The sequence below is a fragment of the Microcaecilia unicolor genome, chromosome 4 (genome assembly GCF_901765095.1).
Source record: "Microcaecilia unicolor chromosome 4, aMicUni1.1, whole genome shotgun sequence".
In the NCBI taxonomy this organism is placed as follows: domain Eukaryota; kingdom Metazoa; phylum Chordata; class Amphibia; order Gymnophiona; family Siphonopidae; genus Microcaecilia; species Microcaecilia unicolor.
Window position 1 is genome coordinate 286,567,014 of NC_044034.1, and position 25,859 is coordinate 286,592,872.

The 25,859-nt window shown below is 46.3% G+C and overlaps 1 protein-coding gene across 1 annotated transcript; it reads right to left on the reverse strand.

The window, feature by feature from the left end:
- Positions 1-23,445: 23,445 nt before the first annotated feature.
- ADRA2B (adrenoceptor alpha 2B) lies at positions 23,446-25,344 on the reverse strand. Its single transcript, XM_030199594.1, has one exon. It carries the CDS (start codon positions 24,883-24,885, stop codon positions 23,569-23,571), a length of 1,317 nt encoding a protein of 438 aa, XP_030055454.1. The 5' UTR covers positions 24,886-25,344; the 3' UTR covers positions 23,446-23,568.
- Between the last annotated feature and the right edge of the window lie 515 nt (positions 25,345-25,859).

Genomic DNA, 25,859 nt, shown 5'->3' on the forward strand with positions numbered 1-25,859 from the left:
TGGGGTATCCCTAGCCCCCAGGCTCACTCAAAACAACAACATTGGTCAATTGGGCCTCGCAACGGCGAGGACATAACTGAGATTGACCTAAAAAATTTACCAACTAACTGAGAGTGTAGCCTGGAACAGAACAAACAGGGCCCTCGGGGGGTGGAGTTGGATCCTAAAGCCCAACAGGTTCTGAAGAACTGACTGCCCGAACCGACTGTCACGTCGGGTATCCTGCTGCAGGCAGTAATGAGATGTGAATGTGTGGACAGATGACCACGTCGCAGCTTTGCAAATTTCCTCCATGGTGGCTGACTTCAAGTGGGCTACCGACGCAGCCATGGCTCTAACATTATGAGCCGTGACATGACCCTCAAGAGCCAGCCCAGCCTGGGCGTAAGTGAAGGAAATGCAATCTGCTAGCCAATTGGATATGGTGCGTTTCCCTACAGCCACTCCCCTCTTGTTGGGATCAAAAGAAACAAACAATTGGGCGGACTGTCTGTGGGGCTGTGTCCGCTCCAGATAGAAGGCCAATGCTCTCTTGCAGTCCAATGTGTGCAGCTGACGTTCAGCAGGGCAGGAATGAGGACGGGGAAAGAATGTTGGCAAGACAATTGACTGGTTCAGATGGAACTCCGACACAACCTTTGGCAGAAACTTAGGGTGAGTGCGGAGGACTACTCTGTTGTGATGAAATTTGGTGTAAGGGGCCTGGGCTACCAGGGCCTGAAGCTCACTGACTCTACGAGCCGAGGTAACTGCCACCAAGAAAATGACCTTCCAGGTCAAGTACTTCGGATGGCAGGAATTCAGTGGCTCGAAAGGAGGTTTCATCAGCTGGGTGAGAACGACATTGAGATCCCATGACACTGTAGGAGGCTTGACAGGGGGCTTTGACAAAAGCAAACCTCTCATGAAGCGAACAACTAAAGGCTGTCCTGAGATCGGCTTACCTTCCACTTGGTAATGGTATGCACTGATTGCACTAAGGTGAACCCTTACGGAGTTGGTCTTCAGACCAGACTCAGACAAGTGGAGAAGGTATTCAAGCAGGGTCTGTGTAGGACAAGAGCGAGGATCTAGGGCCTTGCTGTCACACCAGACGGCAAACCTCCTCCAATGAAAGAAGTAACTTCTCTTAGTGGAGTCTTTCCTGGAAGCAAGCAAGATGCGGGAGACACCCTCTGGCAGACCCAAAGAGGCAAAGTCTACGCCCTCAACATCCAGGCCGTGAGAGCCAGGGACTGGAGGTTGGGATGCAGAAGAGCCCCTTCGTCCTGCGTGATGAGGGTCGGAAAACACTCCAATCTCCACGGTTCTTCGGAGGATAACTCCAGAAGAAGAGGGAACCAGATCTGATGCGGCCAAAAGGGAGCAATCAGAATCATGGTGCCTCGGTCTTGCTTGAGTTTCAACAAAGTCTTCCCCACCAGAGGAATGGGAGGATAAGCATACAGCAGACCTTCCCCCCAATCCAGGAGGAAGGCATCCGACGCCAGTCTGCCGTGGGCCTGAAGCCTGGAACAGAACTGAGGGACCTTGTGGTTCACTTGAGATGCGAAGAGATCCACCAGGGGGGTGCCCCACGCCTGGAAGATCTGTCGCACCACACGGGAATTGAGCGACCACTCGTGAGGTTGCATAATCCTGCTCAACCTGTCGGCCAGACTGTTGTTTACGCCTGCCAGATATGTGGCTTGGAGCACCATGCCTTGACGGCGAGCCCAGAGCCACATGCTGACGGCTTCCTGACACAGGGGGCGAGATCCGGTGCCCCCCTGCTTGTTGACATAGTACATGGCAACCTGATTGTCTGTCTGAATTTGGATAATTTGGTGGGACAGCCGATCTCTGAAAGCCTTCAGAGCGTTCCAGATCGCTCGCAACTCCAGAAGATTGATCTGTAGATCGCTTTCTTGGAGGGACCACCTTCCTTGGGTGTGAAGCCCATCGACATGAGCTCCCCATCCCAGGAGAGACGCATCCGTGGTCAGCACTTTTTGAGGCTGAGGAATTTGGAAGGGACGTCCCAGAGTCAAATTGGAGCAAATCGTCCACCAATACAGGGATTCGAGAAAACTCGTGGACAGGTGGATCACGTCCTCTAGACCCCCGGCGGCCTGATACCACTGGGAGGCTAGGGTCCATTGAGCAGATCTCATGTGAAGGCGGGCCATGGGAGTCACATGAACTGTGGAGGCCATGTGGCCCAGCAATCTCAACATCTGCCGAGCTGTGATCTGCTGGGACGCTCGCACCCGCGAGACGAGGGACAACAAGTTGTTGGCCCTCGCCTCTGGGAGATAGGCGCGAGCCGTCCGAGAATCCAGCAGGGCTCCGATGAATTCGAGTTTCTGCACTGGGAGAAGATGGGACTTTGGGTAATTTATCACAAACCCCAGTAGCTCCAGGAGGCGAATAGTCATCTGCATGGACTGCAGGGCTCCTGCCTCGGATGTGTTCTTCACCAGCCAATCGTCGAGATATGGGAACACGTGCACCCCCAGCCTGCGAAGCGCTGCTGCTACCACAGCTAGGCACTTTGTGAACACCCTGGGCGCAGAGGCGAGCCCAAAGGGTAGCACACAGTACTGGAAGTGGCGTGTGCCCAGCTGAAATCGCAGATACTGTCTGTGAGCTGGCAGTATCGGGATGTGTGTGTAGGCATCCTTCAAGTCCAGAGAGCATAGCCAATCGTTTTGCTGAATCATGGGGAGAAGGGTGCCCAGGGAAAGCATCCTGAACTTTTCTTTTACGAGATATTCGTTCAGGGCCCTTAGGTCTAGGATGGGACGCATCCCCCCTGTTTTCTTTTCCACAAGGAAGTACCTGGAATAGAACCCCAGCCCTTCTTGCCCGGATGGCACGGGCTCGACCGCATTGGCGCTGAGAAGGGCGGAGAGTTCCTCTGCAAGTACCTGCTTGTGCTGGAAGCTGTAGGACCGAGCTCCCGGTGGACAATTTGGAGGTTTTGAAGCCAAATTGAGAGTGTATCCTTGCCGGACTATTTGGAGAACCCACTGATCGGAGGTTATGAGAGGCCACCTTTGGTGAAAAGCTTTCAACCTCCCTCCGACAGGCAGGTCGCCTGGCACTGACACTTGGATGTCGGCTATGCTCTGCTGGAGCCAGTCAAAAGCTCGCCCCTTGCTTTTGCTGGGGAGCCGCGGGGCCTTGCTGAGTCGCACGCTGCTGACGAGAGCGAGCGCGCTGGGGCTTAGCCTGGGCCGCAGGCTGTCGGGAAGGAGGATTGTACCTACGCTTGCCAGAAGTATAGGGAACAGTCTTCCTTCCCCCGAAAAATCGTCTACCTGTAGAGGTAGAAGCTGAAGGCTGCCGGCGGGCGAACTTGTCGAATGCGGTGTCCCGCTGGTGGAGAGACTCTACCACCTGCTCGACTTTTTCGCCAAAAATGTTATCCGCACGGCAAGGCGAGTCCGCAATCCGCTGCTGGATTCTATTCTCCAGGTCGGCGGCACGCAGCCATGAGAGCCTGCGCATCACCACACCTTGAGCAGCGGCCCTGGACGCAACATCAAAAGTGTCATAAACTCCTCTGGCCAGGAATTTTCTGCACGCCTTCAGCTGCCTGACCACCTCCTGAAAAAGCTTGGCTTGCTCAGGGGGAAGAGCATCAACCAAGCCCGCCAACTGCCGCACATTATTCCGCATGTGTATGCTCGTGTAGAGCTGGTAAGACTGGATCTTGGACACGAGCATAGAGGAATGGTAGGCCTTCCTCCCAAAGGAGTCTAAGGTTCTAGCGTCCTTGCCCGGGGGCGCCGAAGCATGTTCCCTAGAACTCTTAGCCTTCTTTAGGGCCAAATCCACAACTCCAGAGTCATGAGGCAACTGAGTGCGCATCAGCTCTGGGTCCCCATGGATCCGGTACTGGGACTCGATCTTCTTGGGAATGTGGGGATTAGTTAATGGCTTGGTCCAGTTCGCAAGCAATGTCTTCTTCAGGACATGGTGCAAGGGAACAGTGGACGCTTCCTTAGGTGGAGAAGGATAGTCCAGGAGCTCAAACATTTCAGCCCTGGGCTCGTCCTCCACAACCACCGGGAAGGGGATGGCCGTAGACATCTCCCGGACAAAGGAGGCAAAAGACAGACTCTCGGGAGGAGAAAGCTGTCTCTCAGGAGAGGGAGTGGGATCAGACGGAAGACCCTCAGACTCCTCGTCAGAGAAATATCTGGGATCTTCCTCTTCCTCCCACGAGGCCTCACCCTCGGTGTCAGACACAAGTTCACGGACCTGTGTCTGCAACCTCGCCCTGCTCGACTCCGTGGAACCCCGTCCACGATGGGGGCGTCGAGAGGTAGACTCCCTCGCCCGCATCGGCGAAGCTCCCTCCGCCGACGTAGTCGGGGAGCCTTCCTGGGAGGTGGCCGCGGTCGGTACCGCACGCGGTACCGACGTCGGGGACCTCAACCTGGGCGATGGGCCAGCCGGCGCCACGCTCGACGGTACCGGTGGCGCAAGCACCGCCGGTACCGGAGGGGTAGGGCGCAACAGCTCTCCCAGAATCTCTGGGAGAACGGCCCGGAGGCTCTCGTTTAGAGCGGCTGCAGAGAAAGGCTGAGAGGTCGATGCAGGCGTCGACGTCAGTACCTGTTCCGGGCGTGGAGGCTGTTCCGGGCTGTCCAGAGCGGAGCGCATCGACACCTCCTGAACAGAGGGTGAGCGGTCCTCTCGGTGCCGATGCCTGCTGGGTGCCGAATCCCTCGGCGACCCAGAGCTCTCGGTGCCGACACGGGGAGGAGACCGGTGTCGATGCTTCTTCGATTTCTTCCGAAGCATGTCACCAGAGCTCCCCGGCACCGACGAGGAGGACGTCGAATCCATCCGTCGCTTCCTCGGGGCCGAGACTGAAGAAGGTCGATCTCGGGGGGGCTGTACCGCAGGAGCCCTCAGGGTAGGAGGAGACCCACCCGAGGGCTCACCGCCACCAGCAGGGGAATGGACAGCCCTCACCTGCACTCCACCCGATGCACCACCGTCCGACGACATCAGCAGACGAGGTCCTGGTACCACCGACGTCGATGCAGCTATCCGATGTCTCGGCGCCGATGCAGAGGCCCGATGCCTCGATGCACTCGATGCAGGGGCGGCCGAGGAAGATGGTCTGGACGCTGACGACGTCGATGCACTCGAAGATCCCGGTGCCGATGCCGACGAAGAGCCCGAGAACAACACGTTCCACTGGGCTAGTCTCGCTACCTGAGTCCGCCTTTGAAGCAGGGAACACAGACTGCAGTTCTGAGGGCGGTGCTCGGCCCCCAGACACTGAAGACACGACGAGTGTCGATCAGTGAGCGAGATAACCCGGGCGCACTGGGTGCACTTCTTGAAGCCGCTGGAAGGCTTCGATGTCATGGGCGGAAAAATCACGCCGGCGAAATCAAAAGCCGAAATGGCGAAATTTGAAGCACCAAATTTAGAGGGAGAAAAAATCTCGACCGAGGCCGAAAAGAGGCCTACCCCGACGACGAAAGAAAACTTACCGGGGCAAAAAAGCTGGAAGTACGGGGAGGATTTACACGAAACCCGGCGGGGGGGTTTCCGGAGCACTTCCCGACTAGGACAAAGCTTTCCCGAAGGAAAAAACACGTTCAAAACAAATTGGACGCGCGAGGTCGACTTTCCGGGGCTCGACACGGCGAAAACACGACCGTACCGAGTGCGGACAAAAGAAGACTGGCCGGCTCGAGCCGGTTTCGGGCGGGAAGACGGCCGCGCATGCGCGGTGCGCGCGGGCGCGCGAGGGCTAGCAAAGGACTTTGCTAGTGAAGTTTCCGATTGGAGGGGCTGCCGTGGACGTCACCCATCAGTGAGAACAAGCAGCCTGCTTGTCCTCGGAGAAAGGGGAGGTATGTTGGATCTGGGGGAAGGTCAGGAATGATGGAGATTATTTATTTATTAATTCAGAACAGTTATACCCCGCTTAATACCACTTAAAGCGGCCTCAGTCTTTTAGGCAAGGGAAGGGGGATGCGATTTGATATACCTCCTTTCTGTGGTTACAATCATAGCAGCTTACATTTTATATATAGGTACTTATTTCATATCTGGGGCAATGGGAGATGTAAGTGATTTGCCCAGAGTTATTTTTAGACATTTGGGAGCCTTATTTACAATCCCTTCCTCAGAGAGTGCTTAGTCTGTCAACCAGTTGTAAGTGCAGCTCCTCTGACATCCTTACGCCTATGTTTACTAAGGTGCACTATAGGCACGTGCATTGATGGTTAACGCACATTAAACGCTAATGCATCCATAGAAATATATAGGCGCGTTAGCATTTAATGCGCCTTAACTTTAAAGGTGCATGAAAACGCTAATGCATCTTAGTAAACATACCCGTTAGTGTTGTTTGTGGGGTGGATTGAGTGGGTTGAGGAGGGGTGAAGGACAGAGTAGGTTTATATTCTGGTTTTGGGGGTTATACTATGTACTTTAAAATCTGGTAGTATGGTTGTATGTGATATGCATTATTCTCCGGTTGCCAGTTTGTCAATAAAATAGATTTTCATTAAAACAAAGATCTAGTACAAGAAGGTGTCAGAAATTATGTTTTTACAAATAAAAAGAATGGTGGGTGCATGGAACAGCTTCCTGGGGGAGGGCTATGCTGCAGGCAAACATGGTAATATAATTCAATAAATCCTAGGTACACCATAGATGAGCCCAAGTTGCAACGAAATAAAAGGAAAGCTGGAGCTCAACTTGGATCTGTGGTCAGTTGGGTACATTAAATTGGCTTTATGGTCCAATCTGTCGTCGTTCACTGATTCTCTATAATTACATTTATATATAAGCATCATTGTAGACATTTGCCATTGTTATAGAAGATATGGTTGAAAGGATGAACAAGTAGCCTTCCCAAAAATGACTCACACACAAGAAACATGAAGAAATCCCTATAGGTGCCTACACAGTTAGTGTGTGCGTTAATTGTAGGCGTGTTAAAAACGCTAACACGCCTTAGTAAAGACCACTGACCATTTTAGTAGCCACCTTCTGGACCAACTCCACCCTGTTTATATCTTTATGAAGGTGCGGTCTCCAGAACTGTACACAATATATTAAATGAGGTCTCGCCAGAGTCTTATACAGGGGCATCTTCACTTCCTTTTTCCTATTAGCCATTTCTCTCCATATGCACCCAAGCATCCTTATAGCTTTCACCATCGCTTTTTCTACCTGTTTGGCCACCTGAAGATCATCACATACAATCACACTCAAGTCCCGCTCCTCTTTTGTGCACAAAAGTTCTTCACCCCCTAAACTGTACCATTCCCTCAGGGTTTAATGCATTTTTTAGCATTAAACTTAAGCTGCCAAATTCCAGACCACTCCTCTAGCTTCGCTAATTCCTTCCTCATGTTCTCCACACCACTATCGTATTGCTCCGCTCATTCTGCCTCGCCTCATCCTATGCTTGGAACAACCTTCCTGAGCCCTTACGCCAAGCCCCCTCCCTGCCCGTCTTCAAGTCTTTGCTTAAAGCCCACCTCTTCAATGCTGCGTTCGGCACCTAACCCTTACCGTTCAGTGAATCCAGACTGCCCCAATTTGACTGCCCCTATCGGACCGACCGTTCACTTGTCTATTAGATTGTAAGCTCTTTGAGCAGGGACTGTCTCTCTTTGTTAAATTGTACAGCGCTGCGTAACCCTAGTAGCGCTCTAGAAATGTTAAGTAGTAGTAGTAGTCGTAGTATTGCAGATTTTGGTATCATCAGCAAAGAGGCAAATCTTACCAGACAGCCCTTAAGCAATAATGCTTACAAAAATGTTTAAAAAGAACCAGTCCAAGAACCAAACCTTGCAGCACACAACTGGTAACATCCTTTTCCTCAAAATGACCTCCATTTACCACTACCCTCTGTCATCTTCCACTCAATCAGTTACTAACCCAGTCAGATACTTTAGGGCCCATACCAAAGGCACTCAGTTTATTAGTCATCTAAGTGGAACCGTGTCAAAGGCTTTGCTAAAATCTAAGAACACCACATCTAGCGCTCTCCCTTGATCCAATTCTCTGGTCACCCAATCAAAGAAATTAATCAGATTAGTCTGACAAGTCCTGCCTGTAGTGAAACCATGTTGCCTTGGGTCCTGTAATCCATTGGATTCCAAAAACTTTACTATTCTCTTTTTTAAAAGCGTTTCCATTAATTTCCTTACCACAGAAGGCAGACTTACCAGCCTGTAGTTCCCAACCTCTTCCTTACTTTCACTTTTATGTAATGAGACCCTGTGCTAATAGCATGACATCTGGTAAAATAACTGATCTTAACGATAACCCATACTAATCACTACTCTCCCCCACCCCCACCAAAAAAAAATCTTAACTGCACAGCAACATGCAGTAAGTATTATGGATCTCATTTTATGCACTGGGACCCAAGACACATACTAGACAAAATTCTATATATGGCACTGAAAAATCAGGGCTGAAAAAAAAGAAATACTAAGCGCTATTCTATAAATGGCAGTTTGAGTTGGGTGCCATTCGTAGAACCGCACCTAGCACTGGGATCCACGTCTAACTTTTAGGTGTAAACCTCGTACCTAAATTAGACATGGATAGGGTGCTTCCTGTCACAGTGCATGCAAATTCTTTGAATGCTCATGACCCACCCATCTAAAGAAAAGATAGAAACCACAAGTAATTTTTCCCAAGAAAACATAGATGTAGCAACCACCCAAATTTAACCTCACATGAATTCTTTAAATATATAGGGGCCTTTTTACAAAGGCACACTGAAAAATGGCCTCTGGTAGTCTAGACACTTGGCATGGAGGAGTGGCTTAGTGGTTAGAGCACTGGTCTTGCACTCCAGAGTTAGGCAGTTCAAATCCCACTGCTGCTCCTTGTGATCTTGGGCAAGTCACTTAACCCTCCATTGCCTCAGGTACAAACTTAGATTGTGAGCCCTCCTGGAACAGAGAAATACCCAGTGTACCTGAATATAACTCACCTTGAGCTACTACTGAAAAAGGTGTGAGCAAAATCTAAATAAATAATGCTTTGGGTGTGCAAAGAATCATTTTTCAGCACACCTGTAAAAAAATGCCTTTTTTATATTTCGGCAAAATGAAAATTGCCGCACGTCCATTTTGGGTCTGAGACCTTACTGCCAGCCATTGACCTAGCGGTAAAGTCTCACACTGTAACTGGGCAGTAATGACCTACCAGTGTCACATGCCACTTGGCGCGCGCCCTATACGCACATCCAAAAATATTATTTTCGGATGCACATATCAGACGCGCACCAAAAATGAAATTACCACAAGAACCACACGGTAGCTGGGCGGTAACTCCATCTTGGCGCATGTTGTGTGCGCATAGACACTTACGCGGTTTAGTAAAAGGGTCCCCCATAGCTTGTTGAATTTTAATTTTTACTTCTAATACAATCTTTATACAGAATGAGCACATTCTATAAAAGGAGGAAAAAGACCTCAGGACTTTACCTGGAGTTGCCTTTGCTATTATCATTGGTCCAGAAAATCCTCCTTCAATTGAACTTAAAAAACTACTGCTTCTTAAAGAATGTGCTCCTTTTGAAGTTTGTATGAAAACTAGAAACTCAAACTCAAAAATTATATAGTTAATGAATTCATATGAAGTAGGATTTGGATCGCTGTTACATGACATATCCTCACTGTATTGTTGGTTCGGGAGCTTATGGATGCAGCCCAGAGCTTAAAATATATAAGCTTTTTCCCATTTAATTTTTGAACCTAGCCCAAAATTGAAACTAAAATGAATACAGAAGCAAGGAACCAAAATTTTGTTCTCCCATAAAGATTATGAATCTAGATCAAAATTTTTAAAAATACTTTTTCACATAAATTTCAGGATCTAATCCAAAATTCAAAATACATATTTTGTAAATCCCAAATGTACAACAAAAAGAAATAGAAACAGAGAATCATCAACTTTTCCATCCAACAGAATTTCTCAACTCCTGGACTTCTCCCTCATAAATCTGTTCATGAAATGAGACTTTCTATATATTGACACCAAGAATATCTAATTCAAAATGCTTTTACATAATGCTTTAGTTGTAAACCAGAATGCGTCCCAAGCCAGGATTGACCCTAAAAGAGTGCAGGACCTGGGGCAATTCAGGCTCAATGGGCCCCTCTGCCTAAAGAGATTTAAGAGCAGGGCAAGGGTAAGCATTGTAGCTTTGGGGATAGCACCGCTTTTTCCACTGCAGGTCCTATCTCACTGGTTCTCCAAAGTTCTTCCAAGGAATAGAAAGTGATGTTAGACTTTGGGGGGGAGGGGGACAAATCTAATGTGGCTACATGCATGAGGCTTCCTTCTCCACAAACTCGATTTGTCCCTACATTAAGGATGCTGCTAATTAGCGGTGTTAGTGGGACCAGACTTAAACCGACATAAATAAATAACTTTTTAAAGGAAAAAAAAAAGAAGCTCATAACAATTGAAACAAGTGAAAAAGATTTTCAGTGCAAGTTTGGGCTAGATCTATAAATGGTACAGGAAAATGCCGTTTCAGTTCCTAGCTTTTTTGTAGCTGCATCTATCCTGAAAACTTTGTTGCCATAGGTTGAATAATTCATGAGATATGTCACGCAAAGATAACACTTTTTTTTTTTAGCAGAGCAACTTGTATGAGCTTTCTTCTTACCATGAAATAAATGGGCTTAAATTCAGTCTCTTCACCATCCCTAAATAGGAATAACCTTAGCAGAAGCCAATCAGAGCTGCAGTAGCCTTGACACCCTCCCCAAACATCCAATGTCACTTCTTATTCCTTGGGAGTAGCAGTGGTATAGAATCTGCAGGAGCCTTTCTGTGATCGGTGTCAGATCAGAAGATATAGTACCCTTCCCACCCCCCCTCCCCTTACACACAAACCATGCTTCAGGGGTTTGTTAATGTTCAATTGCCCAGGTCCTGCACCTCCACAAAACTTTAGATCAGCCCTGTATCCAGGATACATTCTCAGTTCAAAGTTTAAGGGCCTTGTTTACTAAGGTGCGTTAGCGTTTTTAGCATTTGCATAAAATTAGCGCATGCTAACTGTGTAGGCGCCCTTAGAAATACTGTGGGCACCTGCACAGTTGGCATTCACTAATGGTTAGCATACGCTAAAAACACTAACGTGCCTCTAGCGCAGCTTAGTAAACAGGGCCCTAAGTATCATAGATACATCATTTTGGAACCCCTGTACTAAAAAGCGTTTGCGGTAGTTTGCCTGTCAATGTGCACTTTGGGCCCCTTTTACCAAGCCGTGGCAAAAGGAGGCTGGCACTGCCATCGGCGCATGTTTTACACGCGCGCTGAGACCCCCTTTTACCAAAGCTGGTAAAAGGGAAGTCTCACTTTCCTGCAGGAAATGGCCATGCGGCAAGTAGAGCACTCACCGAGTGCCCATTTCGGAGGGAGTGCTTACCGCCACCCATTGAGGTGGCGGTAAGGGCTCCCGCGTTAACCCAGTGGTAACCGGGCAGCATGTGGACCTACCCAATTACCGCTGGGTACACTCTGGCACTACAAAAATTAATACATTTTTACAGCGCCGGAAATGACAGAGTGCTAGGGGTGGGAAGTACCGCCGGGCTGTACTTCCTGTATAGCGAGCAGTAAGCCCGCATTAGGCATACTGCCACTTAGTAAAAGGAGCCCAAATTGTTGGGGGGGGGGGTGTCACGGGTGGAGAATGAGCATGGAAGCATTAACTTGCTAGCATATTCACAATTGCACACTAACTGGTTAATAGAGAGTTAACATTGGAGCACTTAGCATCTCCTTGGTATGAGGCAGTAAGTGCTCCTGCGTTAACTTTCTTTCAGGTATTGGGTGCTGACGCAAATATTAGCACACAAGCTGAAAACATTTTTTTGAAAAATGCTTACAAGACAGCCACATTATCAAGGGGCTTAGCAAGTGGGAAAGTCCCACATTAAAACAAGCATCAGCCGATATTCAGCACTAATTAATCGGCCAGAAACGGCTCGTGGACGGTTAAATAGCACTTAACCAGCTAAGCGCTAATATTCAGTGTGAGTTAGCCAGGTATCTCCGCTGAATATTAAGGGGTATGTTTACTAAGGTGTGTTTGTGTTTCTAACATGCCTTTAAAGTTAAGGCACGTTAAACGCTAACGCACCTATACATTTCTATGGGAGCGTTAGCATTTAACGCGCGTAAACCATTTGCGCATGTTAAAAACGCTAACACACCTATAGTGCACCTTAGTAAACATAGGCGTTAGTGTTTAGTGCATATCGGCTATATCGTGAAATATAACTGATTAGCCATGAATATTCAGTGCTTCACTGGCAAGGTTTAATGGCCAAATCAGACCACCTAAATAGAAGTCCTATCTTTGGCCACTATAAACTTAACCAGCCAGAGCTGAATATTAACTTGGCGAGTTAAGTTTAAGCCGACTGGAAAAAATACGGATATTCAATGCTGGTCACTGGAAATGGCCCGACATTAAATATATGGGCTCACCATCGATCATGGCATTTAGCCAGCCTGCCTCCTGCGGGCTGAATATCGGCCTGGCTAAGTCCATATTCTAATGTGACTTAGTAAAAGGGACCCTTTATGAGGAAAAGTAATTTTTTTGTAATTTTGAGCTGAAACAATACATTTTCTTTCATATATATATATATATATATATATATATATATATATATATATATATATAAGTTTCAATTTACAACCCAAAGAATTTTTATCAAGAAATATGCCAGAAATAATAAGGAATATAGATTTTCAAATAACCCATAAAGAAAAAGAAAGTACAGGCTAGAGTCCACAAATGGGAGGGAGGGGGGAGCATGAACAATACATAATACCTGAGAGGAGGTAATAAAGAAATAAAAATTTTTAAAAACAATATTATTACACAGCACCTAAACCTTTAAAGTCCAATATCCATCTTGACCATCACTTAGGAGTCCAAGCATCTAAAAAAGAATGAAGCTGTGAAGGTTCAAAGAAATGAAAAGTAGTATTATCTATCTGCAATACACATTTGCATGGGAACTGTAACTGAAATCTAGCCCCCAAAGTCAACGCTTCCTGCCTCATAGAGAGGAACTTCTTTCTCTCCTGCATCTACCTGGAAACATCAGGAAATATACGAATCTTATCTCCCAAAAAGGTAACTGAGGCAGTTTGATGTAAATATAATCTGAGTAAAGCTTCCTTATCTTGAAAATCTTCCTTATCTTGAAACCCAAGAAATACAAAAGAGACCACGAGGGTGGTTCAAAAAGTCACTTCCTTCCGAGAACTCTTCAAAATTGCTGTAACATTCAAGCTGTCTGAAGATAAATCTGCAGTTACAGGGCTTTCAGCTTTCCGTTCCATTGCTGATGAAATAGGCAAAAAAATAAAGCTTCTGAACAGAATGGAATCCTGCCTCAGGATACTTGAAAACCTCCTTTAGAAATCTGCGAAAGGTTTCTTGAGGAGAGCTGAGTTTATCAGAGGGAAAGTTCAAAAGTCTTAAATTCAAAGTTCTAGCTCTGTTTTCCAATTTGCAATCAATTATATTCGCCCCTTGCATCAATTTAGATTACACCTCCTCTATTTGGGATATAGAAGTTTCAACCACCATTTTTTTCCTGGTGAGTCAGACGAGACTGGACAGTATCAATTACTGAGGCATTAGACATTGAGTTGGTGACAAAAGTTACACAGACCTTGTGCAGGGACTCCACAGCTGTCCAGATGGACTCCAAAGTTATCTTTGTAGGTCTCACCAGTGGCTGTAGAGCACCACTGGGATCAGGCAGGCTCTACTTAAACTCCCCACCAGCCATACGAGATGAAAGATCTTCCCAGGCAAATTGAATGCAACAACCCGGTTCTCCAGGGGAACACTCCCCTAGGCATGAAGCAACAACAGGAGCTTGCCCCTCCAAAACCGCTTCAGAGACCCCGACTTCTGATGCTCTGGCAGCTACTGCTCCCGGCATACACTTTGCACCTGAAGCCTGCAGAGGACAACGCGGGCTAAGCGAAAGCTCGCTTTCCAAGCCGGGACTCCTCTCCGTTCCAGCAGTGGAAACACCCAGTGGTGCTGATGGAGTCCTGTATGCAGTCATGCTGGCTTGCCAAAGGACTAGAGTCGCAGGGGCTAAGGAGGATACACCCCTGATCTTCCCCTTTCTCTTTGTGATTCAGTAGTACCGCTGAAAAACTGGCTAGAACAAAAGAAGCTCCAGAGCACAGCAAAATGAGACTACATAGCTTGCCATCTTGGACATACCCCTGCAATACATTTTCTGAGAAAACACTGTTTCACTATCTAGATTTTATAAGAAAGATTGATTGATTCAGGAAATAATATGTACATAGACAAAATGAACACGAGTGATTTTTTTTTTTAGAAATAAGTAACAAAAAGAATTTTAGAGTGAATGCACTGATGTGAATTCTGTGAGGACATTTTCTCACGGATTTACAATAATAATCAAAAGAACATGTGTTGCCATACTGGGACAGACTGAAGGTCCATCAAGCCCAGTATTCTGTTTCTAACAGTGACAAATCCAGGTCACAAGTACCTGGCAAGATCCCAGAACAGTAAAACAGATTTTATGCTGCTTATCCTAGAAATAACCAGTGGATTTTCCCCAAGTCCATCTTAATAATGGCTTATGGACTATTCTTTTAGGGGCCCTTTTACAGAGCGGTGGTAAGCTCAACACAGGCTTACCGCTCGCTCTTTCTGGACTAACGCCAACCCAACGCGGCCACTGGAGGTAGTCCCGCCCTCAGCACACACCATTTCCAAGGGAAACAGAAAACCCCCTGAAACGGCTTGCGTGGTGGTAACCCGGTGGTAATTGGACATCGCCACACACTGCCCAGTTACTGCCGGGTTAGTGTGGAAGTCCTTATGGCCACCTCAATAGCTGGCGGTAAGGGCTACCTGCCGCATGGCCATGCAGTAAAAGTTCTCTTACCGCATAGCCATGTCTGTCTGGGGTCCTTTTACCTGCTGCGGTAAAAAAGGCCCTGGCATGCAGGGAAAACCACTCCCGCCACTAGTGCAGGGACCTTTTACCCATAGCTTGGGGAATGGACCCCTTAGGAAGTCATACAAAACTTTTTAAAACTCTGTTAAGCTAACTGCTTTTACCACATTCTTTGGCAACGAATTCCAGAGTTTAATTACACGTTGAGTAAGGAAATATTTTCTCCAATTTGTTTTAAATTTACTACTTAACAGCTTCATTGCGTGGAAAAAGTAAACAAGTGATTCACATCCACCCATTCCATTCCACTCATTTTATAGACCTCTATCATTTCTCCCCTCAGCCTTTTCTTCTCCAAGCTGAAAAGCCCTAGCCGCTTTAGCCTTTACTCATAGGAAAGTTGTCCCATCCCCTTTATCATTTTTGTTGCCCTTCCCTGTACCTTTTCTTGCTATTGAGACCAGTGGTGATACTAGCCGGCATGACACCCGGGGTGGAGCGCCGATGTGCCCCCCCCCCCCGGGTGCAGCGCGCCCCCCCCCGGTGAAATGACACCCCCCCCTGGGTGCATGACGCTGGGGGGGTGCCGTGGCACGTGCCTGTCAGCTGAGTTCGCTGACTTCGCTAACTTCGCTGCAGCTCCCTCTGCCCCGGCCGGAACAGGAAGTAACCTGTTCCGGGGCAGAGGGAGCTGCAGCGAAGTTAGCGAAGTCAGTGAACTCAGCTGACAGGCGCGCGCCATGGCACCCCCCCAGCGGCGTGCACCCAAGGCGGACCGCCCCCCCCCCCCTTGGTACGCCACTGATTGAGACAGACATGGGAAGTAACTGCTTGCCCTGGGATTTGTAGTATGGAGTGTTGCCACAATTTGGGTTGCTGCCAGATACTTGTGACCTAGCTTGGCCACTGTTTGGAAAACAGGACACTGGGCTAGATGGACCATTGGTCTGATCCAGTATGACTACTTTTATGTTCTTATGTTCTAATTCCACTGTATCTTTTTTGAGATGTGATGACCAGAATTGCACACAGTATTCGAGGTGCAGTCGCACTATGGAGTGATACAAAGGCATTATAACATTCTTGTTTTTGCTTTCCATTCCTTTCCTAATAATACCTAACATTCTATTTGCTTTCTTAGCTGCCGCCGCACACTGAGCAGAGAGTTTACCTAGATCCTTTTCCTGGTGGGTGACTCCTAATATGGAACCTTGCATCACATAGCTATAGCTTGGGTTCCTCTTTCCCACATGCATCACTTTTCACTTCTCACATTAAATGTCATCTGCCATTTAGATGCCCAGTCTCCCAGTCTTGTAAGGTCCTCATGCAAATTTTCACAATCCTCTTGCAATTTAACAACCTGAATAATTTTGTGTCATCAGCAAATTTATCTCACTAGTTATTTCCATCTCTGAGGGGCTCTTTTACAAAGGCACGATAGGCTCTATGCACATGCGGCACATGCCAAAATGAGACTACTGCCAGGCTAGCACACCCCCTGGCAGTAATTTTGGATTTGACGAGCGCCCATACCACCAGGACAAATTATTTTTTTTATTTTTTACCACATGCAGCATTTCTAACATTAATTGGCAGTTGATTCATGCTGACGAGTCACTGCATGTGTAGCGCATGAGCCCTTACTGTTAGATCAATGGGTAGGTAGCGTTAAAGGATCAGGTCATAAATAGGTGCACTGGTTTCAGTTTTACTACATGCCCCTTTCCCGGCCCATTGAAAAGACCTTTTTCCCAGACGCAGTAAAAACTGGCCTGGTGTGCGCCCAAAATAGGTGCCCACATTACCACAGGCCACTTTTTGCAGCAGCTTAGTAAAAGGACCCCTAACTCATTTATAAATATGTTAAACGAGTGAGGTAATTAAATTTGCAGATGACAGAAAACTATTCAAAGTTGTCAAAACACATATGGATTATAAAAAATTGCAGGAAGACCTGAAGAAACTGGAACACTGAGAATCCAAATGGCAGATGAAATTTAATTTGGATAAATGCAAAGTGATGTACATTGAGAAGAATAATACAAGTCATAGTTACCTGATCCTAGGGTCCACCTTTGGAGTCAGCACTGAAAATGATTGATGCATCATTGTAGACAATATGCTGAAATCTTCTGCCCAGTGTGCAGCGGCAGCCAACAACGCAAACAAGATACAAGGAATTATTAGGAAAGGGATGCAAAATAAGACCAAGAATATTATAATGCCTTTATATCACTCCATGGTGCGACCTCATCTTGAGTATTATGTTCAGTTCTGGTCGCCGTAGCTCAAAAAAGATATAACGGAATTAGAAAAGGTTCAAAGAAGAGCGACCAAAATGATAAAGGAGATGGAACTCCTCCCATATAAGGAAAGGCTAAAGAGATTAGGGCTCTTCAGCTTGAAAAAGAGATAGCTGAAGGGGGATATGATTGAATTCTACAAAATCCTGAGTGTTGTAGAACATGTTAAAGTGAATCGATTTTTCACTGTTTGAAAAAAGTACAAAGACCAGGAGACACTCAATGAAATTACATGGAAATACTTTTAAAATAAATAGAAGGAAATATTTTTTTTCACTCAAACGATAGTTAAGCTCTGGAAATCACTGCCTGAGGATGTGGTAACGGTGACTGGCGTATCTAAGTTTAAAAAAGGTTTCGGACAAGTTACTTGAGGAAAAGTCTATAGTTTGCTATTGAGACAGACATGGGGAGGCAGCTACTTGCCTCAGGATTGGTAGCATGGAATGTTGCTAATTGGGTTTCTACCAGGTACTTGTGATCTGGGTTGGCCACTGTTGGAAGTAGAATATTGGGCTAGATGGACCATTGGTCTGACCCAGTATGTCTATTCTTATGTTGTTAACCAAAATAAACAAATAAATAAATAATGTGCAGATTTGCACCTGCTTTCTCTGCATGTAATTTTTTTGGCATAAATCAATTTCCGTACATACGTATTGCCATACTGGGACAGATGAAGGTCCATGAAGCCCAGCATCCTGTTTCCAACAGTGGCCAATCCAGGTTACAAGTACCTGGTAAGACCCCTGAACAGTACAATGCATTTTATGCTGCTTATCCTAGAAATAAGCAGTGGATTTTCCCCAAGTCCATTTTAATAATGGTCTATGGACTTTTCCTTTAGGAAGCCATCCAAACCTTTTTTAAACCCCGCTAAGCTAGCTGCTTTTACTACATTCTCTGGCAATGAATTCCAGAGTTTAATTACACGTTGAGTGAAGAAACATTTTCTCCGATTCTTTTTAAATGTACTACTTTCCAGCTTCATTACATGCCCCCTAATCCGAGTATTTTTGGAAAGAGTAAACAAGTGATTCATGTCTGCCCATTCTACTCCACTCATTATTTTATAGACCTCTATCATATCTCCCCTCAGCCATCTTTTCTCCAAGCTGAAGATCCCTAGCTGCTTTAGCCTTTCTTCATAGGGAACTTGTCCCATCCCCTTTATCATTTTCATCACCTTTTTCTGTACTTTTTCTAATTCCACTATATCTTTTTTGAGATGTGGTGACCAGAATTGTACACAATATTCGAGGTGCAGTCACACTATGGAGCGATACAAAGGCACTATAACATTCTTGTTTTTGTTTTCCATTATTTTCCTAATAATACCTAACATTCTATTTGCTTTCTTAGCTGCCACTGAACACTGAGCAAAGGATTTCAACGTATCATCAACGATAACGCCTAGATCCCTTTCCTGGTCAGTGACTCCTAATGTGGAACCTTGCATGACGTAGCTATAAGTTGGGTTCCTCTTTCCCACATGCATCACTTTGCACTTGCTCACATTAAACATCATCTGCCATTTAGATGCCCAGTCTCCCAATCTCGTAAGGTCCTCTTGTAATTTTTCACAATCCTCTTGCGATTTAATAACTTTGAATAATTTTGTGTCATCAGCAAATTTAATTACCTCACTAGTTACTCCCATCTTTAGATCATTTATAAATATGTTAAAAAGCAGCGGTCCCAGCACAGACCCCTGGGGAACCCCACTAACTACCCTTCTCCATTGAGAATACTGACCATTTAACCCTACTTTCTGTTTTCTATCTTTTAACCTGTTTTTAATCCACAATAGGACGCTACGTCCTATCACATGACTCTCCAATTTCCTCTGAAGTCTTTCATGAGGTACTTTGTCAAACTCCTTTTGAAAAACCAGATGCAAAATATCGACTGGCTCACCTTTATCCACATGATGTTCAATTTTCTACACTTCCCTTAACCCCTGGGACCTCCATGGGTAAAAGTATGTGCATTGTTGAACAACGCATGCACTTCTATCTACAGCCAGGGTGATAATAATCAGGGCCAATTTCCTTTTACTACTATCCCCCTACCCCCATGGGGAAAAAGTCTATTTTTTTTTACTATTTTTGGCTAAATCTGTAATTTTTTAAGGAGATCTTCTTTTAGTTCTTACATTTTATGTAGATAAAGTATGCCTATCCTGAAAATCTGGTTGCTGTTGGTTGAATGGTTAAAATGATAGCATGTACACAGGCAGTCAGACGGAAAAGACAAATACATAAGCAATTAAAAACACTTAAAAGCAACAACAATGTGAGAATGTCCAACAAAAAAAAAAAAGAATCCTGCAACTGAAAAGAATGTAGGAATTCAAAGCAAAGGTACTGATTTACTGAGGAGTATTATTCTGTGGTTTTCAATGCTAGTATTGGTTGGAAGTGTGGTGAATATGTGGAACAGTCTCCTAGTGGAGGTGGTGGAGACCAAGATATTATCTAATTTCAAGAAAGGCTGGGACAAATACATAGAATCTCTAAGGGGTCCTTTTACTAAGGTGTGCTGAAAAATGGCCTGCAGTAGTGTAGACACGTGTTTTGGGCGCATGCAGAATTATTTTTCAGCACGCCTACAAACAAAATGCCTTTTTTTAAATTTTTGCCGAAAATGGACGTGCGGCAAAATGAAAATTGCCATGCGCCCATTTTGGGTCTGAGACCTTACCGCCAGCCATTGACCTACTGGTAAAGTCTCACGCAGTAACCAGCAATAATGACCTATGTGTGCCAAATGCCACTTGGCATGCATCCGATATACATGTCTGAAAATAAAAATTATTTTTTAGATGCACATATCAGACGTGTGCCAAAAATGAAATTACCGTAAGAGCCACGCGGTAGCCGGGTGGTAAACTCCATGTTGGCACACGTTGGGCACGCATAGACGCTTACGCAGCTTAGTAAAAGGGCCCCTGAGTGAAAGGGACGGTAGAGATGGTCTTTATCTGCCTTCATTTTCTCTGTTTTTATATCCTATTTCAATATTTCCCCTTCATCACTGACCCCATCTCACCCCTTATCCATGACCTCATCCCTAACCTCTCCTTCACTATCTCCTGCATACTGTCCCCCTTACAGCTCCCACTTCATCCTTCTCTTGGTAATTCTTCAGTTTGGCCATCTCTTTTCTTTCTTTCTTTCTTTCTTTCACTGTTCATATATCACCCATCACCCCTCACCTCTTCCTCGATGTTTTCTTATCATCCCTACCTCATTGTCCTCAATTACTCCCCCCCCCCCTTCTCTCCCTGTCCTTCTAATATCAGAAACTGTTGATTCATCACAGTTGTGAATAGAAGGACAGCAGATTGTCTTAGAGCCACAGCAGAAATTTATGTGCTTTATTCTGTTCTATCTGAACTGGGCTGAAGGGTATGAACTCAGCCTTCAGAGAATAGTAAAATGTGTGATAGAAAAGAACATGCAGTGCCCTGGAAGAGCAGAAGGCTTACACCTGGCAGCTTTCCATGGATGTTTCCTTTTTTCCATCACAGTCTTCAAGAAAGCATAGCATAGCCTGAGAGAAAGGGCAGCACTTCTCTAGGACAAGCGGATGAGGCTGATCCAGTCCTGATTTTGCTCACTGCATGCATGGAGATGTACTTCCACACTATTTAGCAAAATGAGAACTACAGCTCCCTCTGTGCTATGGAACAAAACCAAGATTGGATCATCCACTTCAGGTTCAGCAGGGTGAGCTGGTAGCCCAGCAATGTGAGACATATTCTCATCCTAAAAATAACAACAGTGTTACAAATCTCATAGTTCTGATCATGTTCCCTTAAAGAAATGGGAATGTGAGCATGCTACTTCCTTGTTTTCCTCAAACTGTTGGACATCAATGTACTTCTACAGACAGATCTACTGCAGAATTGTATCATATCTCCATCATTAATCCTTGTAGTTTCATCAGGAATATTCAATCTTATACTTCTGCACCTTAGTCCTAACCCATGCTAGTTTGTTAATGAACCTACACAAAACAAAATTGGCAATATGCATTCATCCTAACCTCTCCACACCAGAAGTAACCCCCCCCCCCCCCCCCACACACACACACACAAACACATGTACACTTTTCACAAATGGACCTCAATCCTGACTTGCAATACTAGCTACTATACAAGAATAAAGATCCTTCCTCACAGCATCTCTATAAAAGTGTACCTTAATCCTGATTTGCAGCACCCACTGCTATTCTACTAATAATATACTTCAGTCTTGACCTGGAGTAACTCTACTGCCAGGGGCATATTTTCCTATATACCGAGTAGGCAATTGTCCCACCAATGGAAGTCTGCCCCTGTCACTAAGAGTGATCCTGCATGGCCTTGGCCTTTGTTTGGGCTAGCCAACTGATGCACTGTTAAGGGGGACTCTCTGTGCGGTCACAACTGAGACAGTTCTGAATGGGAATCCTTCCCCTCCCCCCAGCTGAGAGAGAGCAGGTGGCCATCCCAATGCTTGGAGGCATTTAGATAGTTAAATCCATCACTGCCTATTTATTCCAGTACTAAGTTCCATACACAAGTCTGCTACTTCATTTCAAAGTCTGACCTACAGGAAACTCTGCCATTCCAATATTGAGACCAATATAAAACAACATTAAAGTGTCTTGGCTTTAGCTTTGCAATAAGAAATGATACAGAAGAAAGAGAAATCCCAAATATGCTGATATAATCCCAGATATAATGTAGTAAAATGCCTTTCTCTCAGCCTTAAAAAATCAGTGACAAATCCCAGCCACACCCCTCCAAATGTCCCAATGAAAACAAATTAGTCATAGACCCCCCCCCCCATCTCTTTCCCAGACATAAATCAGGAATACACCCATTACCTATCCCTACAGCAAGAAAGCAAGATCCATCACTTTTCTAACAGAAGAAAACATCTGAAATAGGCACCCCAGGCCAATAGCACCCAAATATCCTGTATCCAGGCTAGAAATATAGTTAGGCTGTTTTAAAGCTTCCTATGTAGGTAAACGGAGCTTTAACCTGCTAAAAAGCTCTGCAGAAAAGCTTCCCCCCCCCCCAACCCACCCCCCCCCAAAAAAAACCACACACTCTGAGTAAAAGTATCTGTGTTGTCCAAAGAGTAGATACTAGTTACCCATGACAAAAAATGGCCAGGGGACGGTCATGGGCAAAGTTAGGTTGGGGGGAGAAAGGGGATGCAAATGTAAGCAGCTACTAAGTATCCACTGTGCACCCACCCTGAATTTTCAAAAGAAAATTCCACCCATGGTTTCACTTTAAAAACTTGCTTGCAATGTATCAGCGGGAATGTAAGCCATACATTCAATTTAAAAATCACCCCAAATATGACCAAATACAATTAGGAAACATTAGCAACACTCAATATTTTTGTTCTATACTTTCTAATTATTTTCTGTATTATTTTGGCAACATACCTACTACAAACTGCCATGCCAATAAAGTTTCTTCAATCTGAAGCAGAGACCCCCCACTTTTCCCCACAGAAAGATTTTTTTAACAATGAAAAGATCCGTGGCAGGGGGGTGGGCAAGAAAGACGACTGCCCCAGGTGTCAAAATCGGGAGCACCACATTGCCCTTTTGATCCAGTTTGTGAGACAGCCAGCACTCGAATCCAAAAGGGAAGGAGGCACCAAGAGTAACTCTTGCTTGGGGCATCTTTTGAGCCAGTGGCTGCCCTACCTCAACTTTCTCTTGTAGAGAGAAAACCAGGAACAGACTCCTCACATTTCTCCTAGTCAGAAAGAAATCAGAGCTAGACTCCCCTAAAAAGAAAAATTAAGGGACCCTCCCCGCAACTATCCTTAGAGAGCGAAATCTGTGACAGACCCTTCATTTGTCCCCAAGAGTGAGAATTTGAAAACTACCTCTTTTCCCTTCTGCTGTTTTAACTGCTGGGAAATCACGGCTGCAGAAAGAGAATTAAGCGCTTAATGCTACATCCTAATCCTATTTAAATATTTGAGGCTACCCCCCCCCCCCCCCCCCCACCAGCTCCTCTTAATCAGATCTCTCCTGAGATCTTGGTGAAATGGTGCTGGGAAGAAGGCTGAGTGTTGGCACTACAAAGATGGTCATCCCCAGGGCACTATTGAACTACACAAAACAAAACCCTGCCTCAGTATAGGCGAAATTATATTCAATCTTTAATGGGGTATTTCAAAAAAGCTGATAAAAAGGAGTCCTTAAGATACATCCATCCTGCCCCTTCCTAAAATAAATAAGCCGTGGCCCTGGTCTGAGGTTCAGCAGGCAGTCCGAGCCCATGGTCTACCCAGGATTCGACGGAAAGCTTTCCTGAAGTCCTGGTTGAAGATGGTGTATATAACTGGGTTCAGCGAACTGTTGCAGTAACCGATCCAGAAGAAGAACTGGAAGAGGCTGTCGGGGACATTGCAGCGCTCCCGACAGATGGCCTTCAGGCTATAGGTGAAGAAAAATGGAAACCAGCAAAGCACGAAGACCCCGATCACCACAGACAGCACGAAGGTGAAGCGCATCTCCCTGCTCTGGCGAATCTTCTTTTTGGAGAAGTTGGATCTCAGGTCGTAACCCCTCTTAAGCAGCGACACTTCCCCTCCGGCTGTGGCAACCGTGTCCAGGAGCCTAGGAGCACTGCTAGTGTGTCCGTTGCTATGTCCTCTACTGTGGGAGCAGAGCGTAGGATGCTGAGGGCTCTGGGCCTGCTCCTCCTTCTCGGGAACAAAGGTCAGTATTTGCCCTTGTGCCTCATCCTTTGCTTCCAGAGCCTGGGCTGGAGAGCTCTGGGGTACAGGGGCCTCTTGTCGGTCACAGTCTTCCATGGCCCCCCCATTCCCATTGGGTTCAACCAAACTCTTACCATGGTAGGGTTTTTGCTTCTGTCCGTTCTCTAGTGGGACAGAACAGCCGGTGGTTACCACAGAAGAGTGGACCCTAGACACTGCTTTGGGCTTCCTATTGCCCGAGGCCTTCCGGTTCCTGCGTTTGGCTATGAGATAAATCCTCAGATACACCAAAATCATAATGACACAGGGGGCAAAAAAAGAGCAAATGCTAGAGGACAAGATGTACCAGGTCTTATCAATAAGTTCGCACTGAGGCTTTTCAAGGAGAGAAGTTTCTGACTTCTTGAGGAGGAGCGATGGGAAGGAGATGACTGCTGCGATGGTCCAGACTATCAGAATGATGCACTTTATCCTTTTCGGGGTCCTTTTGGAGTTGTACTCAATGGCTTGGCTGACTGACCAGTACCTGTCCAGACTGATAGCACATAGGTGGGCGATGGAGGAGGTGCAGAAAAGGACGTCCAGGGCCAAATAAATCTCACACCAAGTCTTCTGGAAATACCAGTAACCCATCAGTTCCTTGGCCAGGGAGAAGGGAATGATTAACGTGGCCACTAGGATGTCAGCAGCAGCCAGGGAAACCAGGAAGAGATTCTGGGGGGCTTTCAGAGACCTACTGGTCAGCACTGCAATGATAACCAGCACATTGCCGAAGATGGTGAAGAGGATGAGGAAGGTGATGACGGCGGCGATAGCAGCAGTGGCCTGGACAGAGTAAGACTCAGCGCTGCCCATGGCTTCCTTTTTCCTATGCAGAGAATCTAGGTCTTCCCCAACAAAAACAAAACAAACAGCAACAAATGAAGCAGAGGGATGAGGTCCCGATCTAACTTTCACTGACGAGGAGAGCTTCAATTTTGCTGAGACAGGGCTGTGGATTCTGGACGGTCAGAGGCCATCTCCGGCTGCCTAAAGGGGGCAAGTGCCCAGGAGTGGGGGGGGGGGGGTGTAGGTTGGCAGGGCTCAGCAAGGCGTCTGCATCGGGTTCGGTCCTTCCTGCACTCCCCCAGCACCGCTGCTGGCTTCCGACTGCATGTCTGTCTTTCTGCTCACCGCCGGACAGAGATGTGGACGACAGCAGAAGTTTCCTGCCGGTCCCCCCACGCCCTTTGCATAGCTCAGCCTCTAAGAAAGTTTCCGCTGCCGCCGGGTTGGAAGCTACTCTTCCCTCTGGGTAAACGGAGCCTCAGAGCTTTTAAATGTACCGGAGGACTTTTACCCATCCCCGCTGTGTGATGTCAGCTCTCCCCAACCTCTGGTGCCTCCCAGCCGGCTTCAAGGGAGGGTGGAAAGAAGGGAGAGACAAAAGGGGCGAAACCGAGAAATAGGGGGCAGTAAAAGAGATGAAATAAGTTTAAAAAAAAAAAAAAAAGGAAAGAGCGAGATAGGTGAGAGAAGACCTTGGGAGTCTATGGGTGGAGAGGGGAATACTGGGCTGCTTTATGGGGCTTCAGTTGCAAGTCACGGCTCTTTTTTTCCAACATAAATGTGCAATTTGTTTTCTCACACAGGCAGCACTTTCGGCGGTTTTCTGGCTATTCTACATTGTTCAGCATCCTCAATATTTCACCTTCTCTAGTCATGTTTGCCCCTCCTTTCCGTTCTCTCTGCCCTCCAGGATAAGCTCACTTTGCATCCCTCTTGCCTACTTCACCAGAGTTGTCTCTCGGGATAGCTTTCTGCTCGCGCTGCTTGTTCACTTTTTGGGT